The 20,898-nt window shown below is 25.3% G+C and overlaps 6 protein-coding genes and 1 long non-coding RNA gene across 9 annotated transcripts; 2 read left to right on the top strand and 5 right to left on the bottom strand.

Annotated features, from left to right (window-relative positions):
• Window positions 1–186: 186 nt before the first annotated feature.
• On the bottom strand, window positions 187–3,315 carry LOC122501866. The gene is made up of 3 exons (XR_006301590.1): window positions 3,184–3,315; window positions 2,761–2,983; window positions 187–563 (listed from the first exon to the last, which is right to left on the bottom strand). It is a non-coding gene; the product is annotated as an uncharacterized LOC122501866 (long non-coding RNA).
• On the top strand, window positions 1,702–5,578 carry LOC122501857 (tubulin alpha-2/alpha-4 chain-like). Its single transcript, XM_043611623.1, has 3 exons — window positions 1,702–1,921; window positions 2,738–3,567; window positions 5,175–5,578. Exons 1-3 carry the CDS (start codon window positions 1,801–1,803, stop codon window positions 5,469–5,471), a joined length of 1,248 nt encoding a protein of 415 aa, XP_043467558.1. The 5' UTR covers window positions 1,702–1,800; the 3' UTR covers window positions 5,472–5,578.
• Window positions 5,579–6,102: 524 nt separating this feature from the next.
• On the bottom strand, window positions 6,103–9,728 carry LOC122501844. Of its 2 annotated transcripts, none has more exons than XM_043611609.1 (7): window positions 9,591–9,728; window positions 7,900–7,975; window positions 7,632–7,687; window positions 7,437–7,537; window positions 7,201–7,330; window positions 6,792–6,926; window positions 6,103–6,640 (listed from the first exon to the last, which is right to left on the bottom strand). In XM_043611609.1, exons 2-7 carry the CDS (start codon window positions 7,952–7,954, stop codon window positions 6,236–6,238), a joined length of 882 nt encoding a protein of 293 aa, XP_043467544.1. In that variant the 5' UTR covers window positions 7,955–7,975; window positions 9,591–9,728; the 3' UTR covers window positions 6,103–6,235. The 2 variants fall into 2 exon arrangements, with proteins under 2 accessions (XP_043467544.1, XP_043467550.1); XM_043611615.1 differs by lacking the exon at window positions 9,591–9,728 and adding an exon at window positions 8,086–8,123.
• LOC122501767 (tubulin alpha-8 chain-like) lies at window positions 8,667–11,606 on the top strand. Its single transcript, XM_043611492.1, has 5 exons — window positions 8,667–8,693; window positions 9,027–9,246; window positions 9,602–9,811; window positions 10,254–10,830; window positions 11,149–11,606. Exons 1-5 carry the CDS (start codon window positions 8,667–8,669, stop codon window positions 11,447–11,449), a joined length of 1,335 nt encoding a protein of 444 aa, XP_043467427.1. The 3' UTR covers window positions 11,450–11,606.
• A 238-nt stretch (window positions 11,607–11,844) lies between these two features.
• On the bottom strand, window positions 11,845–17,632 carry LOC122501823 (NHL repeat-containing protein 2). The gene is made up of 9 exons (XM_043611591.1): window positions 17,111–17,632; window positions 15,233–15,399; window positions 14,720–14,879; window positions 14,169–14,584; window positions 13,658–13,887; window positions 13,312–13,537; window positions 12,778–12,972; window positions 12,499–12,612; window positions 11,845–12,298 (listed from the first exon to the last, which is right to left on the bottom strand). The coding sequence occupies exons 1-9, from the start codon at window positions 17,316–17,318 to the stop codon at window positions 11,897–11,899; spliced, it is 2,118 nt and encodes a 705-aa protein (XP_043467526.1). The 5' UTR covers window positions 17,319–17,632; the 3' UTR covers window positions 11,845–11,896.
• Window positions 15,631–17,025, bottom strand: LOC122501834. Its single transcript, XM_043611600.1, has 2 exons — window positions 16,867–17,025; window positions 15,631–16,681 (listed from the first exon to the last, which is right to left on the bottom strand). Exon 2 carries the CDS (start codon window positions 16,664–16,666, stop codon window positions 16,064–16,066), a length of 603 nt encoding a protein of 200 aa, XP_043467535.1. The 5' UTR covers window positions 16,667–16,681; window positions 16,867–17,025; the 3' UTR covers window positions 15,631–16,063.
• Window positions 17,633–18,111: 479 nt separating the features above from the next.
• Window positions 18,112–20,455, bottom strand: LOC122501614 (astakine-like). 2 transcript variants are annotated; one of them, XM_043611230.1, is made up of 3 exons: window positions 20,327–20,455; window positions 18,670–18,816; window positions 18,112–18,448 (listed from the first exon to the last, which is right to left on the bottom strand). In XM_043611230.1, exons 2-3 carry the CDS (start codon window positions 18,794–18,796, stop codon window positions 18,228–18,230), a joined length of 348 nt encoding a protein of 115 aa, XP_043467165.1. In that variant the 5' UTR covers window positions 18,797–18,816; window positions 20,327–20,455; the 3' UTR covers window positions 18,112–18,227. The 2 variants fall into 2 exon arrangements, with proteins under 2 accessions (XP_043467165.1, XP_043467157.1); XM_043611222.1 differs by lacking the exon at window positions 20,327–20,455 and adding an exon at window positions 19,012–19,042.
• Window positions 20,456–20,898: the final 443 nt, after the last annotated feature.

Genomic DNA, 20,898 nt, shown 5'->3' with positions numbered 1-20,898 from the left:
TCTAAAATACAATTTTTTTAGTGTTTTTAACTAAAATTCTTCTATAAATCCATGATTTTTAAAAATTAATTAAATATATATTAAAAAATAAAATAAAAATAATTATGAATCCTAAAAATTTAATTTTTTTTCGGTAATTAATAAAAATCCCTGACTTTTCCTTGATTTCCCTGACCTGTGGCAAACCTGAAAATGACAAAGATAACAATGACAAAACAAAAAATGAAGAAATAAAAAGAGAACGAAATTAAGGCAAAACAAGAATATAAGAAATCCGAAAAATAAAGGAAATAGAGAAGTCGACGAAGTTGGGGAAGAAGAAAATTATAAAGAAATTAGAAAAAATGATGAGAAACAATTAATACGAATCTAAAAAAATTAATACTGAAACTAAATAATTTTCCCACATAATTGAAAGAGAAATTTTCAATTTCTGAAAGAAATTTGAAGAAATCCTTTGAGATTCGAATATTTGTCCAAAAAGATCTTCTGACGAATATGTTTAGTATTCTGGAAATTATTCTTCCTGCTGCAAATTTAGAAGTGCTTTTAAACTGACACATCTGCGAAAAAAGGACAAAAATTAGAAATATTTTCTTTTTAATGCGAAGATATATTATTTATAATTTATACTGCGTATTACTTTTCATAATAATAATTAATTAATAATAATTTATTTATTTATTCAAAAATCAATTTCTAGTTACGAATAATAATTCGTAATTCATAATAATTAATTAATAATTTGTACCTAATTCATAATAATTTGTAATAATTAAAACTCCCATAACAAAAGTTTCAACACATTTTTTTTTAAAATTCCCCTTTTTTCGGAACACATTCAGAATAATAATTAATAATGATATTAAATAATAAGTTTTTATAAAATATCCTGAAAAAAAATTCATTTTCCCTCAGTAAAATTAAAAAACAGAAAAATGGGAAGGGGAGGAGAAACAAAATGACAGTCAACTTCTTTATAGCTGCATTCAGGTATAAACAGTCTTCTTTTTTTTAATTTTCTAGAAAAAGAAAAAAAAAGTTTATAATTCAAGCAAGGGCAAAAAATCTAAATTTTGACTTTTCATCAAATATTCCCTTCACATAATCACGAAAAATGGTGAGTAAAAATTGAAATTTTGTTCACAATCAAAATATAATTTCTCTTCTCGATTCAGTTTTAAAATGTCAAAAAAAAGTGAACGATACGATTAGTCTTCAATGACATAGTTTTGTAATAAAAGATTTTAATTTTTATAATTTTATAATTAATGAAACTTCAAAAGCATTTATTTTAAAGAATTTATTCCAAGAAGAATTTATTTGTAAAAATTTATTCCAATTAATTTATTTAGAAGAATTTATTCCGACGAATTAATTTGGAAGAATTTATTCCAGACAATTTATTTGGAAAAATTTATTCCAACTAATTTAATAGAATTAATTTATTCGGAAGAATTTATAAATTAAATTAAAAAAACTAATTTCAAAATTAATGTCAAATGTTAAAAATCCAATAAAATAATAAAAATTCATAAATGAAAAAAATAAAATGAAGAAACAATACAAAAGAGAATATAAACAGTTAAAATAAAATATAAAAGAAGATAAAATATTAAGAAGATGAAATAAAAAAGAAAATATAATGAAGAGAAATTATAAAAGAAGGTAAATCAAGAATTTGTTTTTTAATTTCAGCGCGAATGTCTATCGGTGCACGTGGGTCAGGGTGGAGTACAAATTGGCAATGCTTGTTGGGAATTATATTGCTTGGAACATGGAATTCAGCCTGATGGACAAATGCCATCAGACAAAACCGTCGGAGGTGGTGACGATAGTTTCAACACATTTTTCAGTGAAACAGGAGCCGGAAAACACGTTCCTCGAGCAGTGTTTATTGATTTAGAACCAACCGTAGTCGGTTAGTACAAAATAAAAAAATCCCCCTCAAAAAAAATAAATAAATAATAATTACAGAAATTACAAAAGGATTAATTTCAAAAATAAAACATTAAATTCTAAGATCAAAATTTAAATTTAATTAAATACAAAATAAAATTTTTAATTCAATACTTAAATTTAAATTCCATTCGAATATTAAATTTAAACACAATTAGATTAAAAAATTAAACTTATATTAAGTTCGAACATTGAATTTAAATTCAATTGGATTCAAAAATTAAATTTAAATTCACTTCGAGAATATAATTTAAATTCAATTAATTTTAAATTCGGGAACAAAAATTTAATTTTAATTCAATTCAACACCAAAATTAGATTTAAATTCAATTTGAATAATTAATTCAATTTAAATATTACAAATACGAAAATTTAATTTGAATTCAATTAGATTCAAAAAGTAAATTTAAATTCAGTTCGAAATTTAATTATATCTCAATTACATAAATTTCATGTATAAATTAAAATTTAATTAAAAAATTTAATTTAGATTCAATTAAATTACTAAATTAATTAATTTAGATACAAATTCTAGAAAAAGAATTTAATTTTAATTCAATTCCGCAATTAAATTTAAATTCAATGCGAAAATTTAATTTATATTCCATTAAATTCAAATTCCAGAACTAGAATTTAATTTAAATTTATTTTGAAAATTTAATTTTAATTCATTTAAAATCAAATTCCAGAATATAAATTTGGTTTTAATTCAATTTAATTCCATAATTAATTTAAATTCAATTAAATTCAAAGAATAAAAATCAATAATTTTTTCCAGACGAAGTGAGAACAGGAACATACCGACAATTATTCCATCCAGAGCAATTGATCACCGGCAAGGAGGACGCAGCCAATAATTACGCCCGTGGTCATTACACCGTTGGCAAGGAAATAGTCGATTTAGTTTTAGATCGTATCCGAAAATTAGCCGATCAATGTACTGGCCTACAGGGTTTCTTAATTTTCCACGCATTTGGCGGTGGCACCGGCTCCGGATTCACTAGCCTCCTCATGGAACGTCTCTCTGTTGATTATGGGAAAAAATCAAAATTAGAATTCGCCATTTATCCATCGCCGCAAATTTGCACGGCAATTGTTGAACCATATAATTCCCTGTTGACAACGCACACCACCCTTGAACATTCGGACGCTGCATTTATGGTTGATAATGAGGCAATTTATGATATTTGTCGACGTAATTTGGATATTGAGAGGCCAACTTACACGAATTTGAATCGTCTCATTGGCCAAATTGTCTCGTCAATCACTGCTTCATTACGTTTCGATGGCGCCTTGAATGTTGATCTCACGGAATTTCAAACAAATCTCGTGCCATATCCACGTATTCATTTTCCATTGGCAACGTATGCGCCGGTGATATCGGCTGAGAAGGCATATCACGAGCAATTGACTGTGGCTGAATTGACGAATGCATGCTTTGAGCCATCGAATCAAATGGTTAAATGCGATCCACGTAGGGGTAAATATATGGCGTGTTGCATGCTCTATCGTGGCGATGTTGTACCCAAGGATGTGAATGCCTCCATTGCCACAATCAAAACGAAGAGGACAATTCAATTTGTCGATTGGTGTCCCACTGGTTTTAAGGTATCTTGAATATTTTTTTTCCCCAAATAACAAAATTGCCACAAAAATTTGATTTCGCTTTATTTTATTTTTTTCTCTGACTTTTCCCTGATATCCAGGCAGAATTTTAGCGTTTTCCCTGATAAACGAACAAACCTGAAAAAAATTAAAGGGGAATTTAATTATAAGAGAGATAATTTTTAGAATCGAAAATTTAAATTATTATAAATTATTTAATACATATAATTAAAAAATAAAAATTCCAAAAGTAATTGAATTTTATAAAAGTTACTTTTACAATTTTTTTAAATAATTGAATTTCAATAGATTTTCAATTGAAATTTTAGAAAATTTTAATTTTAAATAATTTTAATTGAAATTACAATTTATTTTTAAATTTATTTAAATTACTTGAATTTCTAAATATATATTTAAATGAAAAATTGGCAAATTGCAAGTATTTTTTTGTTTATAAATTTTTCAAAATTTTAAATTAAAATTTTTTACAAAACTTTAATTAATGAAAAATGAATTTTAAATCTTTTTAAAATTAATAATATAATTAGTAACAAATTATTTTTATTAAAATTTCTTAGAAACTTTTTTTTTTCAGAATTTTTGATAAATCTATCGAGGCTAAAACTTAAAATTAGTTTAAAATATTTTGAAATTTAATTATTTATGAAAATTGCATCAGTTTTAATAAAAAATAATCTTTTCCGAGTTAATTATAAAATTAATATTTTTGAAAAATTAATCTATAATCTAATTCTTTAAAATAAATTTAATTATTTACAAAAAAGTAAAAAAAATAAAGATATTATTTTAAAATTCATTGTGATTCAAAAGCTTTTACAGTGAAATAAAAATTCAAAAAGAATTCAAAGCTTTTAAATTTATCAAAAATACTTTTTGGTGTCTGAAAATATTTTTCAATTAATTTTCCGGCTGATTCAATTTAATTATTAAAAACAGAAGAGAAATGAGTAGAGCAGCAAAAAAATTTACCTCTTTAATTTTTTGTAGTAATTCCAGAAATTTGACGTTTTTCCAGTATTTTTAGTAAAATTCCGTGACATTTCCTTGATTTTCCAGACGAATTTTATTTTCGATGACTTCCCTGACCTATGGCAAACCTGTAATATTATTAATATTAATGTTTCAAATTTTCCAAGAATTATTTTCAATATTTTTTTCCATTATTTTCCAAACAAAATATTAATTTTTTGATGGATTTAGTTTAATCATTAAAAAGAGAAGAAAAAGGAGTAAAAAAAATTACCTGTTTAATTTTTTCTCTTAATTCTAGAAATTTATTCACTTTTCTAGTATTTTTATAAAATTCCCAGACATTTTCCTTATTTTTCAGACCAATTTTATTTTCGATGACTTTTCCCTGACTTTCATGATTTCTCTGACCTGTAGCAACCCTGTAATAAAATATTAATATATTTCAAATTTTCCAGGAATTTTAAATTACTTTCAGTATTTTTAATATATTTTCCAGTTATTTTCCAGAGAAAATATTAATTTTTCTGTAAATTTAGTGCAATTATTAAAAATAGAAGAAAAAGGGAGTAAGAGAAAAAAATTTACCTGCTTTTAATTTTATTTCGTCTTTTTCTCAGGTGGGAATAAATTATCAGCCTCCAACTGTGGTACCAGGTGGCGATTTGGCGAAGGTACAACGTGCCATTTGCATGTTGGCGAACACAACGGCGATTGCTGACGCTTGGAGTCGATTGAATCACAAATTCGACGTGATGTATTCAAAACGAGCTTTCGTCCATTGGTACGTTGGCGAGGGAATGGAAGAAGGTGAATTTTCCGAGGCACGCGAAGATTTGGCAGCATTGGAGAAAGATTACGAAGAAGTTGGCATCGATTCCGTGGAAGGCGAAGGTGAAGGAGGCGAAGAGTATTAAAAAAAAATTCATCAAAAATGTCCCCTGAATTTTATTTTGAATACATTTTTTCTAAAAAGGCAATTTTTTTATACAGTTTTTTCGCACTTTTTTTCTTCCTTTTTTCTTTTTTCTTGGGGAATTTGAAAATGAACCCAAATTCTCTTTTTATATTTTTTCATCGCCTTTGAAGAAGTTTAATTGGGTTTGTTTTTTCTTCTTTCTATTGAATTTGAGAATTTCAATTCTCTTCGCGAATTCCGTGTCTATCGAAACTCTTCAGTCATTTAGAAATCGATGTAAGAACGATTGCGAATTGTATTCAATTTACGAATGGAACTGTAACTTATAGCTGAAAATAAAACTTTAAAAATATAATTTTATTTCATTAAATTATTATTTATTGCGTGGAAAAATATTTTAACTGAAAATTTTTTCGTATTTGAAACAAAAATTTAATTTATAACTTTTAAGGGAACAAATTACAAATTTTTTTTGAAACGATTACAAACTTCTGTAAAAATTGAAAACAGTTTCTTAAAAAAAACAAGATTTTGCCAAAGGTAAAAAATTTTAGTTTACTGTTTTTTTGGAAATAATATAATTAAAAAAATCAAAAGAGTAAAATAAGTCTTTACAAACAAAACAGTAAAATGTAACAAACTAGAAAGTACATAAATTTCTTGAAAAATGAAAACTTGCACTAAAGTACTAAAATAAAAAAATAAAATAAACTTTTCTAAGAAGAAATATTAATCGACTTGATTAAAATATAGTTCTCATTACTAATCATGGTTGTCGACTTTAATATTAAAAGTGACGTTATTGAACTCCATAAAATTGACCATTTTTGAATCCTTATTCGGAAGCAAATGTTCTAAAAGTGCAGGTTTCCATTTGAAATTTTCCGTTATAATGATATTTTCTTTCTTTAAAATTTGATAATTGCTCGTGCACAATTCGGGAATATTTTTGAAAATCGTCTCGTAAATGGAACTTATTTTGAAGAATGGTTGAATTTTACATTCGGTGTGAATACGAAAACCAATAACAGTTCCATTGAGTATCACAGGATCGCATTCTAATTCATCCAAAACTGTTGAATTTGTCGAATTCAAACACGTATTTAAATCGACTTCATATCTTCCTTCGTCCATTGATACTTTAATTGGTAATTTTAGAAAATATTCCTGTTTAAATTAATGAATAATTTTGTCAGCAAAATATTTTCATTGAATTATTTTCTTAAAATAAAATATTTTCATATCTGATAAAAAAAATAATAATTAAACGCAAAGAAATTAAAATTTTTCAATTCCTTGCATATATTTTTAAACTTACAGTTTTTGATTGTTCTTCTATATTTTTTAAATCAGAATACAAATAATAGGCTTCTTCATTCTCCTGCCATTTGAAATTTGGTTCAGCTAGTGAAATTGATTTTTGTGAGTCGCCAAAGTCAATGGAATTCTGTAACTGAAGGAAAAAGTTTTAAAAAAAGCACTTGTACATTTTTTTCTTTAATAAATTTTGATTTATTTTATTGTTGGTAATTTTACTATATTTATTAATTATTAAGAGTATAATTATATTTATAATTATTTTATTAAGAGTATATTATTTTTCAATAAATAGAAATTAGTTTATTTCTTTATATTCTTTTTCGGTAAAAATTATTTCCAAAAGATTAAATTTTGCAAAATTCGAAAAAATATTTTTATTCTAAATGGATTTAAAATTATAAATTTACCTCAATTAAACTAAATGTTGGATATAAATCAGGATCCTTCAAATGTACAACTCTGGTTGACTCTACACCGTATTCATATCCTATTGCGTTGAATAAATTTGTATAAACTCGTACAGTAATAGTATTATTTCTGAAATGAAGAAATTATCTTGTAAAATTACTTATAAGAATAAAGACGTAAAATTACAATTAATTGTCTGACACATTAAATTTAATAGTAATTTTTAGTTTCTTACCGAAATGCAGAAATATCGAATGAAGTGAGAAGCCATTTCTCTGTTAGAATAATTGCCCATTTGCAAAAGTCATAATATTGATCCTTTACACTCACTATTGCCTGAAAAGAAAAGACAATTTTAAAATTATTTGAAAAATAATTAACACTTTCTCGTTTGTATTAAAAAGAAATAAAAGAAAAAAATTCAATTTACCATAAAAGGTAGAGACTTTATCACTTTCTTGCTTTCTTCACTAACATCTTGTTTGCCTTAAAATTTTATTTGAAGAAAAAATGAAATTAGGATGAAATGAATAAAATTAGTTTAATTAACAAACATGTAATTAAAAGATAGAAATAAAAAATAAAATTAAAAAATCGAATTAAAAAAATAAGTTAAAAAATAGAATTAAAAAGTAGAATTAAAAAATAGAATTAAAAGATATAATTAAAGAATATCTACAATAAATAAATTCACTAACTTGGATAGGCAAAAACTCCAACAATCAAAAAGAAGAAAAGATATAAGAGCTTCATTATCACATACTAAGAGAAAATCTAAAACAAATAAAAATTTTCGATAATTAATAATTAAATAAATCTAATTTAAATTAAATAAGAAAAAAATGTTACAAAATTAATTTCTATTCACATAAATAAAAAAATACTTTTAGTCAACAATCAGCCGCACGAAAATGACAAATTTTTCTACAAAGAAGCTTTATATAATCGTAGTGATTCTTATAATCTCTCATTCAATTTATCCCTGTTTAAATTAATATTTCCTTATAAGATAATCTCCAAATATTTCAATATGTATTTTCTAACTATAAAAAAAATGCTGTAAAATATTATAATAATAATAATAATTATAAAAATCGGTATTTAACGAATAAAAAGATAGTAATCATTAAACAAACATAATTTAGTTTAGTCTAATAAAATTGTCCCGCTCTAATAAAGTTTTGATTAATAAAAATTTTTTTTTTAGTCTTTTTAGATTTAAGTTACAATTAAATCGAAAATTATAAATTTAAATCGAATTTTTACAATGTGGATTGTGTTTTAACTTTGTCTAAATCTACATTTTACCAAATTTTTTCTTCATCAAATTATATTTGTAATCAATGAAAATATTTGTTTGTAAATGTAAAATCATTTGTTTCAATATTCAAATTACAAAACAAAGTTTTTCAAGAGAAAAAAAAAGACAATAATTCTTAACCTTCGTTTTTTTCACGCAGTGGAAATGGCGCAAGGATTTCTAAATTTTCGTGTTCTCTTTTAGAAAATGTTTTTATACGTTTAAAATATTGTGGGAAGAATTTTTCTTACGAACAATTTCAAATTCCAATGAATTGAAAAAAATTGGTCAAGAATTTTTTTTTATTTTATTTATATTTTTTTTAAATTTTAATTTCATCTATTTGGAATAACAACTCAAAATGGTAAGAATAAAAAATTAAATAAAAATAAAAACTGAATTTCTTTGAATAAATAAATTTGAAAAATAATTGCGAAAGTAAATTTTAAATGCTTAAAGAGTAAATTTAAATTTTAAATCTTAGAAAATTTTGATTGAAAAAATAAAAATGAGTTTTTGAATTAGCGTGAGTGTGTGTCGATTCACATCGGACAAGCTGGAATACAATTAGGAAGTTCGTGTTGGGAACTTTATCTCTTGGAGCATGGAATTAATTTTGATGGATCGGCATCCGAGAATAAAAATATTCCTACAGAATTAGAAAATGATACGTTTTTTCAAAGGTTACAAAATGATAAAATGGTTCCCCGTGCAGTTTTTATTGACCTCGAACCGACAGTAATAGGTAATTAAAATAATTTGTTAAAATAATTAATGTATTTTACTTGATTTCTTAATTTTATTCAATAAAATTCTTTAACTATTTCGTAATTTTACTTATTTTGTAAATTTAATTACTTAGTTAATTTACTTATTTTTTTACTCAGTAAATTTGCTTATTTTGTAAATTTAATTACTTAATAAATTTATTTGAGTAGATTTTTTATTTTGAAATTTAATTATTTTGTTTTTTTAATTATTTTTACTTGTTTAGTAAATTTTTAATTTAGTAAATTTAATTATTCAGTAAATTTGTAATAATAATTAATAAAAAATTAATTATATAGTGAAATTAAAAAATTTTAATACCTTTTTGCAAGACACTATTCGTAGTGGTATTTTTAAAAGCCTCTATCATCCAACTTCTATGATCAATGGAAGCGAGGATGCGGCGAATAATTTCGCCAGGGGATATTATTCAATTGGCAAGAGTATTGTTGAAAAATCCATAGAACGATTGAGAAAAATTTCCGAACAATGTGACAGTTTACAAGGCTTTCTAATCACACACTCCATTGGAGGAGGAACTGGTAGTTGAATATTAATTTCTTGAATCTGAAAATGAAAAATTTTATTTATTTATTTATTTATTTAAATTAAAAATATTTATTTTAGAATTATCAATTTAAAACTAAGACAATCTTTACTAGAAATCTTCTATTGGAAGAGTTCAAAATATTACTATACTAATAAAATTTATCTCCAATTCGAAGATATTTTTTATTAACGAATTAATTTAATTCCAAAACTATTCTTAATGAGAAAAATATTTTTATCGATTTTTTTTAAATAAATAGCATTATGACAATTATAAAAATATTTTTTAATAGACAAAAATAATTCGAAACAAATTTCGGCAAAATGGATTTTTTTTAGAGAATTTAAAATTCTAAAATATTCTGTAGAAAAAATAGTAAAATAAATAAATAGCAAATTGTAAAAAGTATTTAAAAAATATATAATTTATATCAGGCTCAGGATTCACATCTCTTTTAATGGAAAATCTATCGATGCATTTCGAAAAAAGAAGTAAACTTCAAATAGCAATTTATCCGGCACCACAAGTTTCAACTGCAATTGTCGAACCTTATAATACAATTTTAAATACTCACACAACAATGAGTGTGGCTGATACGACATTAATAGTTGACAATGAAGCAATTTACGATATCTGTCATAAAAATTTAAAAGTAGACCGTCCAACTTACACAAATCTTAATCGTCTGATAAGCCAAGTTGTATCCTCAATAACAGCTTCACTTCGATTTAATGGCGCTCTCAACGTTGATCTCATTGAATTTAAAACAAATCTCGTTCCATTTCCACGTATTCGTTTTCCATTAATTGCCTATTCGCCAATTGTACCGGAAAATTCAGTACACAATGATTTTAATGTTGCCGAAATTACCACCGCCTGCTTTGAACCTTGCAATCAATTTGTCAAATGTAATCCACGTCAAGGGAAATACATGGCTTGTTGTATGCTCTATCGTGGAGATGTTGTTCCCAAAGATATTAATCACGCCATTGTTGCTATGAAGAAAAAAAAGTAATCCTTTTATTATTCTAATCTCTATTTACCAGATTTTTTTTATCTCTCTTTAAAACTATAAACTAAATAGAAGATTAAATTTTGAAAAGAAAAATCACTAATTTGATAAATGCGAATTAATGATGTTAATAAATTATCAAATAAGTCATTTCTTAATACATAATTAATTTCCAATTATCAAATTAATGAAAAATTAAATGAAAAAAAGAAAAAAGTAAAGACATTTTTCTCGGAAATTAATTAAATTTATGTACTTTATTTCGAAAAAATAATTGTGAAGGACAATAATTTTAATTTCTAATTTTCATACCGTAGATTTATCCAGTTTGTTGATTGGTGTCCCACGGGTTTTAAAATTGGAATTAACAGTCAATCTCCAATAGTGACTTCTTCATCGGATGCGTTAAAAACACCTCGTGCTTGTTGCATGTTGTCCAATACGACCGCAATTGAAACGGCTTGGAGGCAAGTTAACACGAAATTCGATCTTCTTTTTTCGAAAAGGGCTTTTCTTCATTGGTACGAAGGTGAGGGTATGGAAGAAGCTGAGTTCGCCGAGGCCAGGGAAGATCTAGCAGTTCTTGAAAGGGACTATCAAGAAATCGAGGAAAGCTAAAAAGAACTTGGAAAAATTCTTGAATTTCTATTTAAATTGAATTATTTAACGTTTTGTATACAAACCAGTCGTGTACTTTTTTGTAGTATTTTTTTCTATTTTTGTAGTATTTTTTCTTTTTTCTAGTATTTTTTTTATTAAAAAAATATATATTTATATTAAAATATACCGATTTTTTGAAACATTCTCTTTTCTTTATTTCCATAAATAGTAAAAAATACAGTTAAAAAAACAAGTGTTAGTATAAAAATATTCCAAATCAAACTGTTAGTTTAAATATTAAAATTTAAAACTAAGATTTATTTTACTAAATAGAATTTTATCTATTTTTCAAATTTTTTTTTTTTACTAAATTTTACTCTATTTTACTAAATTAATTTTAATTAGAGAAAAAAAACTTCTCCTTTGTTCATGATTTCAAATTAAAAGATTAAAAAAACAAATTCCTTACTTTAAATATAAAATTTCGTGAATTTTTCTATCCAAATTATTCGGCGAATTATTTTTATCACGATGTACGTTGAATACTGTGAGAATTTTCATTGGTATGCATTCAGTCGTTTTGCATGCGACAATATTGAGGAAAATGTGTATTTTCTCATCTTCTTCACCCGGGGAATATTGCACGTGAATTGGAGTTTCGAGACTACCGGTTAAATTTGTCGTTTCACTCCAGGTCGGTGGCACCTTCAGCGACCATCGCTGAGGAGCTTCGGTGTTTAATTTTAAATTTGATTCGAAAATCAATTTAAAGGAAATAGTCAATTGTCCAGCATTTCTACCGACTGTCGTTTCAAATTCGAATTTTCTATCTGCTTCATATTTTTCCTCTGGCAAAACAATGGTGAGCTATAAAAACGAATAAGTTATGTAAATTTTAATTAGTGTTTGTATACTTTTAAAATTTAATTTTTTTAAATTCTTAAGTTGCAATTAAAATTATGTTTCTAGTTTAAATGTTAATTCTCGTTTAGATTAAATACGTGTTTTTGAGTTTTAATTAAATTATTGTGACTATAGTTTAAATTAACGTTTGTAGTTCAACTTACAGTGTCGATTTTTCCAGTTTCGATGTCAATTGATTTAATGCAGTGATTATTAGTGTCGGCAATGTAAAGAATTGTTTCTGCATTATTTAATGCCAATCCACTGGGTTCATTGAACTGAAAAATATCAAAGAGTATTAATTTTGATATTACAAGCTAAAAATTTGGTTTAGAATTAAATATTATTTTAATTGTTAATTAGTAAAATAATTATTTAAATTGTGTATGGAAATAAATTTTAAATATAAAAAGTATTGAATATTTAAGTTTAAGAAATGGAACCTTGTGATCGAAACTTGGCTTTCCTGCTCCAAATAAAGTTGAGCAATTCCCTTCTGGATCTACTTTTTTAATTTTATGATTATACGTATCAGCAATGTAGACCAATTTTCGGGATGAATCCCAAGCGACTCCAAGTGGATGCTGCAATTTTGCTGAATACTGTTTTCCATCAATATCCCCAAAACAATGCAAATTCTGTGGAGTAAAAAATTATAAATTTCAAAAATTAGAACAATTAGGAGTCCCATAAAGTTTTTGAATTGAGAACTAAAATCAGAAAGTTTGCCAAATGAAAAAGTTTCTAAAAACTCATTTTTTCTTTTCTTTATAATTTTCGACTGTTCTGAATTTAATTTTTTGATTTAATTTCTTTTTAATCAAAAAAATTTTCCTTTATTAAAACTAATTATTCAAAGGTAACTGAAAAGGTAGATAAGAAATAGGAAGAAAAATAATTTTTAATTCGGTATTTAATTTAATATAAAAATAATAATTCTTTAGCAGAAAGTGAAAATTAATTTTTATTAGACTCACCGACGGATTTTTATCAGCTCCACAAACGGCGGAGACTTTTCCATCCTCGAGATGAACTCTTCTAATTGCACTGCTTTCACTGTCAGCAAAGAAAACAGCTCCTAATTCTTGTGAAACTGCAAGACCTGATGGTTGAGCTAAATTTGCCGCATGTGGATAGGAATTATTCCGATTTTCTTCTCTTCCACTTCCGACAATTGCCGCACATGTTCCGGCTTTGTAATTCCTAATTTTGATTGAATTCCGTTTCTTATTAAATTGTAGGCATCATTATATTTTATATAATTATAAAATTACAAAATAATTATAAAATTTCTCAGAGGAAGATAATGAACGAAAAACGTACTTTTTCTTCCACCAAATTGTGTCCTGAAGAAAAAGGGCCCAAATTTGATGAGTACCAGCAATAGCGATCAGTAGCACAGGAACACCGCTCTCAGATTGTTTATGTTGATAAATTGCCACGTCCCACGGTGAAGAGAGAACTTGATCTCTTCCAAGTTTTCCTCCCGAATAATCGTGCCCTTGGGTTCCATTTCCAGCAACAGTGGTAACAGTTTTTGCCACTAAATCTATCTGTAATTTAAATAATTATTTTATCACCTCTGAATCAAAAGACTAGTTAATGCCACAATTATAAAAATAATTGTGGTAATTATTTTTATAATTATTGTAACAATAAAATAATTTGATTTTGTGTCGAAAAAAAACAGTTCTGCATCGAAACAGTTTCCCTTTATCTTTAATTAAATAGAAAGTGTTTAAAGTACAAAGTTTCCCCGTAAGGTTGAAAAATAAAAATTAATTATAAAAATAATTCACTGTGAAAATTTCAGTAAATATTCGTGAGAAATTACCTTTCGTACGGCGTGATTTTCATTATCAGCGACGAAAATCCAATTTTCAAGTGCACAAATTCCCTGAGGAGCATTAAATCTCGCTTTCTCAAAATTACCATCTTCGAAACCGGGCGCACAGCCACCAATAACAATTTCCACTTTTCCAGTTCCGTTCATAATTAAAATTCGATTATTCCCCGTATCGGAGACAATTAATTTTTCACCATTTTCGCTTTTAAATGCATGTATTTTGCCCGGAAAGAGCAAATTTCCTCTGGATGCTGGCAATAAATGCTGGACGGAATTTAAAGGCAATGAATGATTTGATATTTGATTTAATGAATTAAAATAATCAAGTGCAACTCGCACGTAGAGGAATAACAATTCACGGTGTCCTTCTCCAACCAAAACAAATAGCGGCTGCGATTTTGGTCCTGTAAATAAATTTCTTTTTTAATTGAATACACAATGAAAATGGTAAACGTGGAAAATAAACTAAATAAATAAATTAAGTAAATTAAATAAATTAATTAAATGCTACTTTTTTAAAATAATTATTCAAAATTCACCTAAAATAACAAGACTTGGCCAGCAAGATATTCCAATATCGCGCCACATGGACAATTGACTATCGTTTACCACTGGATGTCCTATGTTATAGCGTTGCACCGCTGATAAAATTTTCTCCGAGTTCCTCTCGTTAGCAAATTTCGCGCTGTGAACTCCAATCTAAAATTATTTTTTAAAAATATGAAATTTTATTATTTAGGTATATATTGAAATAAAATTTCATTTATTTGGAATTAAATACAAACCATATTTTAAATAAAAAATATCTAATGTTTTTAAAAACGAAAAAATTAAATTTTCGTCAAGTTAAAATCATTCCCAATTTTTATGTGCATAAATTTTTTAGAAATTGATAATTAATAATTTTTACTTAAAAGACAATTGTTCAAAAATAACATGAATTTGAAGACAAAATAAAATAAATCGTTTCACTATTTTGATATTTTCGTTTTTAAAAATGTGTCGAATTTCAGCCTCGTATTTTTTTTTTTTGTAAAAATTAAAATACATACAACTGCAAGTCCATCTTCAATTGAATATTTCTTCTCAAGGGCATCCAAATCAGGTAGAATGTGCATACAATTGATGCAACAATACGTGAAAAAGTCAAGAATCGTAATTTTTCCAGCAAGATGTTTCACAACGGATAATTCCTCCGAGACATTGCACCATTCCAAACCTATTTGAAAAAAAACATTTACAAATTAAATCAAACAGAAATCTAAAAGTACGGACATTTTTTTGAAAACACTATTGAAATTGTATATCTTTATACCTTTATTCAATTTTATTGCTTTCCCTTCTTGAAAAATTGCTAATTAACTTTTTTCTTACACTCTAGTATTAATATTATAAATTTATTATTATAAATTTACATCCTTGAAATAAATACAAATTTTAGATGTAGAAAATTCTTGATTTTTATTCAAATTGTATTCATTGTCATATAACAATTTTTTTCATCGAGGTACAATTTTTTTTGTCCATGTTCTTATTTTTAATGTGAAACGTTCTACACGAACTTTTTATATATAGAACGAAGGAAAATAAAAAATAAACTTTATGAAATCAAGTAAAAATATAACTTGATAATTTCATTACCATTGAAGTAGTAATGAATGAAAAATAAAAAGTAGTATAGTAAAGGAAAACTTAAATGGGAAGAAAAATATGAAATGAAAAAGTATTTGGAGAAAAATTACATTTTTCCCTCTTTTATAATATAATTATAAATTAACGTTATTTTAGAGAGATATTTGTTTAGTAATTTTCTTTTAGAAAGATATGTGTATATTTATAAACGAATTAATAAATTTAACGTGATTCGAAAATAAAAAGTGAATTCATTCGTCGGCAGTTGGTAAATTGTATTCTTTGTGCAAACTGGCAATTGTAACTTCTCGCATTGTTGCCAAAGCACCCAAAACAACTTGAGCCGCATCCTTGATATTATTATACTCGTGGAGATAATTCATTGTCGTTTGTTTCGATGGAACGGCATCTAATTCGGTTCTTAATTTCGATAATTCCTCATCTAATTCTTCTTCAAGTAGCAATAATTTTAAATACGTATCCTTTTCTTTTTTACTCAAAATATTTTTCTCGTCAACTTTTGGCGATGATGAAATATCTTCCTTTTTACCATCAATCTTTACTTCCTTTAAGTTATCTTCGTTTACTTCTTTCGAATCTTCTTTTTCAATTTCTTTCACATTCCTCTCGTCTTCTTCAATTAATTTTCGCTTTAAATTTGAAGATGAACTATTTAATGAAAAGTCATTCTTCTTATTTGTCTCCATTGCCTCTAAATTTGATTTACAAGTTTCATCCTCAATCAAGTGTTCTTTCATAAGAGAACTATTTAAGGGATCTGCTGATAAACGTAATCTGAGTGAAGGTTCGACATCAAAACTTGATTGTTTATCATTATCCAAAATTGAAGTCATTTTATTGAGAATTGCCTACAATTTAATAAAAAACAAAATACAAAAAATCACCAATATTTTTAAATAAACTTAAATAAAAAAAAATTGACAATAAAAATGTAAACAAAACAAAGAGTACCTATAACAATTGCAGTTTTGATTTAATTTTTAGAATTCAAAATAAATAAACATTAACAATTTTTTAAATATCATCAATTTACCTGTAAATCTCGAAAATTGGAGGTTTATTATAATAATTAAAACATATAAAAATGGAAAGAATTATAACAACGTCTATCATGCGAGGGTAAATAAAACGGATCAACAGATCAAGTTCCTAACCTAGAAATAAAGGCGTGTGCTGCTGCGTCACTGAACGTGACAAATAATGAAAATATATAAATAACTTTTTCTCGAAGGGAGGCAAAGCAGGCAAAGTAAAGAGGATGAATTTAGAAAGTTTACCTTTTTGAAAGTCACAAATTCGTATATCAGTGTCGGCAAACTCCTTGATATGTTTTAAAACAATATTTTCCTTTTCTTTTTGATCCAGAGATTTGATATTATGACGGAGATTCATGCAAATCTCTGTCAAGTCCTCAATTGTATCTTGAACACTCATTTTCTTATTTTCACCAGAACCACATAACATACGAAAATAAAAAGAATTCATAAAGAAAAATACTAAAATAACACTAACATAAAACTTATGTAAACGCTTCTTTTTTTACCACCCATTTTGACACACTCTCATGAATTATCCATGAATTTTCCAAATTAGTGGAAAGCGTCTTATTGCCATATAAAACGTCAATGTGAGAATTTTCATTTCAAACTATTTATTATCAACTATTTCGAAAATTTATTGTTATATTTACTCTGTTAATTTGTTATTTTTAAAACAAGGTTAAAATCATTAAAATTAATAATTTTTCACTTCTCCTTACTTTTCTGACATTCGATTTGTTTAAATAGTATAAATTCGAGATAAGAATAATAAAATTAAAAAAGTCCATATTTATTCAGTTAAATAAGATTAGATTACTTTTAAATATTACTTTTTTTTATAAACTTAAAGAATGTTTACATTCCCGCCAAAATGTTAGCCTGAGGTGGGTAAAGTAGAAAGTATTTTCATTGTTACCCACTTGCGGTAATAACCTGAAGTTAGTCAAAACAAAAATGTCTAGAATTGAAAAGTAAAAAGTGTTTTTCGTTTTTAATTCTATTTTCGTGAATATACAACCTGTTCACCATTAAAATTATCACAGATTCATCTCGAGAAATTGAAAATTCATCCTTGAGATATAATGCATCTTTTTATTACAAAAGAATACAGCAACAATGATAAAAAAACAAGTGTTCTGATTTTGAGGTTATGTTTAGCTCCGCAAATCCAGCGGAAACTTTCAAACCTTTTAAACTCTCGGTAAATATAAAAATACACAGTGAAAACAACAAAAAAATGTAATAATAATAGTAATTTATTTATTTTTATAAACTTATATTTAAAACTTTGGAAATAAATTTAAATATTTATCATATTTATATACATAAAGAAATATTGTTTGGGACTTTTTTTTCAGACTTCGTTGCTGCTGACGCTTTTGCATATTCCACCTGCTCTACGATCGCAGACTAAACCATCTTCGCAAGGGCACATAATATAATGGACATTCCATATTGTCAATTGATTTCCATTCGGATAACTTAATGTTGTATTGATAATATTAATCGATGGCTTACAAACTAGTCCTTCTTTAATCATTGGACTACAAGTTGGAATACTGTATCTAGTTGGTTCTATAAAAAAATAATTTCAAGTAAGTAATAATAATTTCAATAATAAAACTTATTAAATAAAGTAATTATAATTAATAACAATAACCAATTTTTAAAATAATACAATTAGAAAAAAAGCATTTTTTTTTTATTTTGAATACAAAATTATTGATTTATCTTAGAATTTTGTTTGTCCTCGATTTTCTAAGACAAAAAAGATTATAATTAAATTTATAACTTACGCAATGTACAACAATATCCTGCAGGGCATTCTTCACTACTTTTACACGTCCTATCGAGTTGAGCAGTTGAGAAAACCATTGCTGTCATCACAATGACAAGAATGGATGAGATTATTTGTCTCGTCATGATTTCACTTCTCTCGAATTCTGTAATGAAAATTTAATCTCATCTTCAGTTCTATATTATAGTTGTTTTTTTAAAGCTAATAATCATTCTTTCATTGTTAGCCACACGGTTGTATTATATACCCCATACTGAGATTTATATCAATATTTCATTCTTTTTTTTAAATGAAAAAAAACCTGATGGCGTCATCACTAGCAAAATTTAAATTCTCTTACTTGACAAACGCGACATTTATGGCGAACAATGTCTTGCTATAATACATAAAATTCGTCATTCCACCGAGTATATTTTCGTACAATTTTTTTTTCGCGCTCAGATCAATTTTCTTCTTGCATTGATTTAATTTTTCTTTCTAAAAACAAAATTTAGAATAGTAATTTATTCTTTTTTTCTAAACAAAAAAAAAAATTGAACAAGAAAATATTTAAAAACAAAAATAAAAGAGTTCGGAAGTTTATCGTTCAGATTGTTATTTAAACTAAATTCTGATTAATATTTTTCATTATTATTGAAATAATTTTTTCTCCTTGGATCTAATTAAGTCCATAGTTCAAAATTATCGAGAAGGCGTAATAATTAAAAATAGTTGTTAAATTTATTAAAATAATAACATTTACAGACAAGTGAATAATTTTATAGTTTTTTTTCCTCTTTTTTTTCTTATTCCATGTTTATAATTATCGCGTAAACTTGATTTCTATAATATTCGTCCTTCACCTTGCATGCGAACAAACGTTGATTATGACGATCAAAGATTGAGTTATATTGTATTTTAGAATGTAAAATAAGTTGTTACGAAATTTTTCTTTTTTTTCGTTTCAAAACAATAGTTTTTTTTTAATCTATCTAATGAATTAAACAAATTTCATGCGTGTGCTTAGAGAAATCCCCCGTCATTGTATAAATAACAATCTGGAAAAACCAACTTTGCGCTAATTTTTTCAAGTGTAAAAATTCAATTAAAATTGCAAATTTATTCTTTGGTGAAAATACTAATTTTAATTAATTTAAATACTAATTTAAAAAAATTGTCTATAAATAAACAAGTAATTAAGTCTAAAATCTAAATTATCAAAAAAGAAAAATTAAATCAATGCTTAATTAAATATATTGAAAATTTATTCAATTATTTATTATTTCAAGATTTTTATTCATTATAAGATTGTAGAAAATTTCCTTCCAAATTATTTCTTTGTAAAATTATTAATAGTATTATTATTATTATTATTTTTATTATTGTGAACATTATTATTGTTTTTTTATTTTTATTATTGTTAATATTTGTATTTTTATTATTATTTTGTTATTATAATTATAATTATTTTAATAATTTTATTATTTTAATTATTAACTTTTCATTATTTTAATAAAGTTATTATTTTAATTATTAACTTTTAATTAAAATCACTTTTAAATTTCCATTAAAAAGAAATTGTTTCAATTCCTATCGAAGTGTAATTGAAAATTAATTTTGAAAATTAAATGCATGATTAAAAATCATGCGTGGAAAAAAAATAAAGAATAACAAACCTGTGCGCGCGAGGTGAACTTAACAAAAACTGAGAAGTATATGATTGTCCAATCTTGGAGTTTCATATATATACGAAAGTACTTAACTCGTTTTAACTATATGATTAATTCTCCTTCCACAGAATAACGTATAGAAATGTGATCATCTTGGATCTTTTTTTTTTCTTTTTTTTTTTTTTATTGTTTTCGAGTTTTTTTTCCTGCAATTAAATCTGAATTTTATTTTTGTTTAAAAAACAATTCGTCAACTATACTCAGTAAATAAAATAAAAAAACGATAATCTTTATTTCTGAAATTAAATGATTAGAAAATTTTTTTCAAAATTCTCTCTTGATTTCTCTGTTAATTCGTTATTTTCTTTTTCTATAAACGTTTTAATAGAGAAGATAGAAATTGGAAATTAATTCATTAGTCACTCAATGGAAATAATAATAAATAATAATGATAATATATAATAATAAATAATAATAATAATAATAATAATAATTGGTACTAAAATTAAAATATTAAAATAAAAAACGGAAAAATAAAAATAAAACCTAATAATAAAAATATGATAATAATAAATTTC

Source organism: Leptopilina heterotoma, unplaced genomic scaffold (genome assembly GCF_015476425.1).
Source record: "Leptopilina heterotoma isolate Lh14 unplaced genomic scaffold, ASM1547642v1 Lhet_105, whole genome shotgun sequence".
NCBI classification, from domain to species: Eukaryota; Metazoa; Arthropoda; class Insecta; order Hymenoptera; family Figitidae; genus Leptopilina; species Leptopilina heterotoma.
This window is presented reverse-complemented; position numbering and strand designations above follow the sequence as displayed.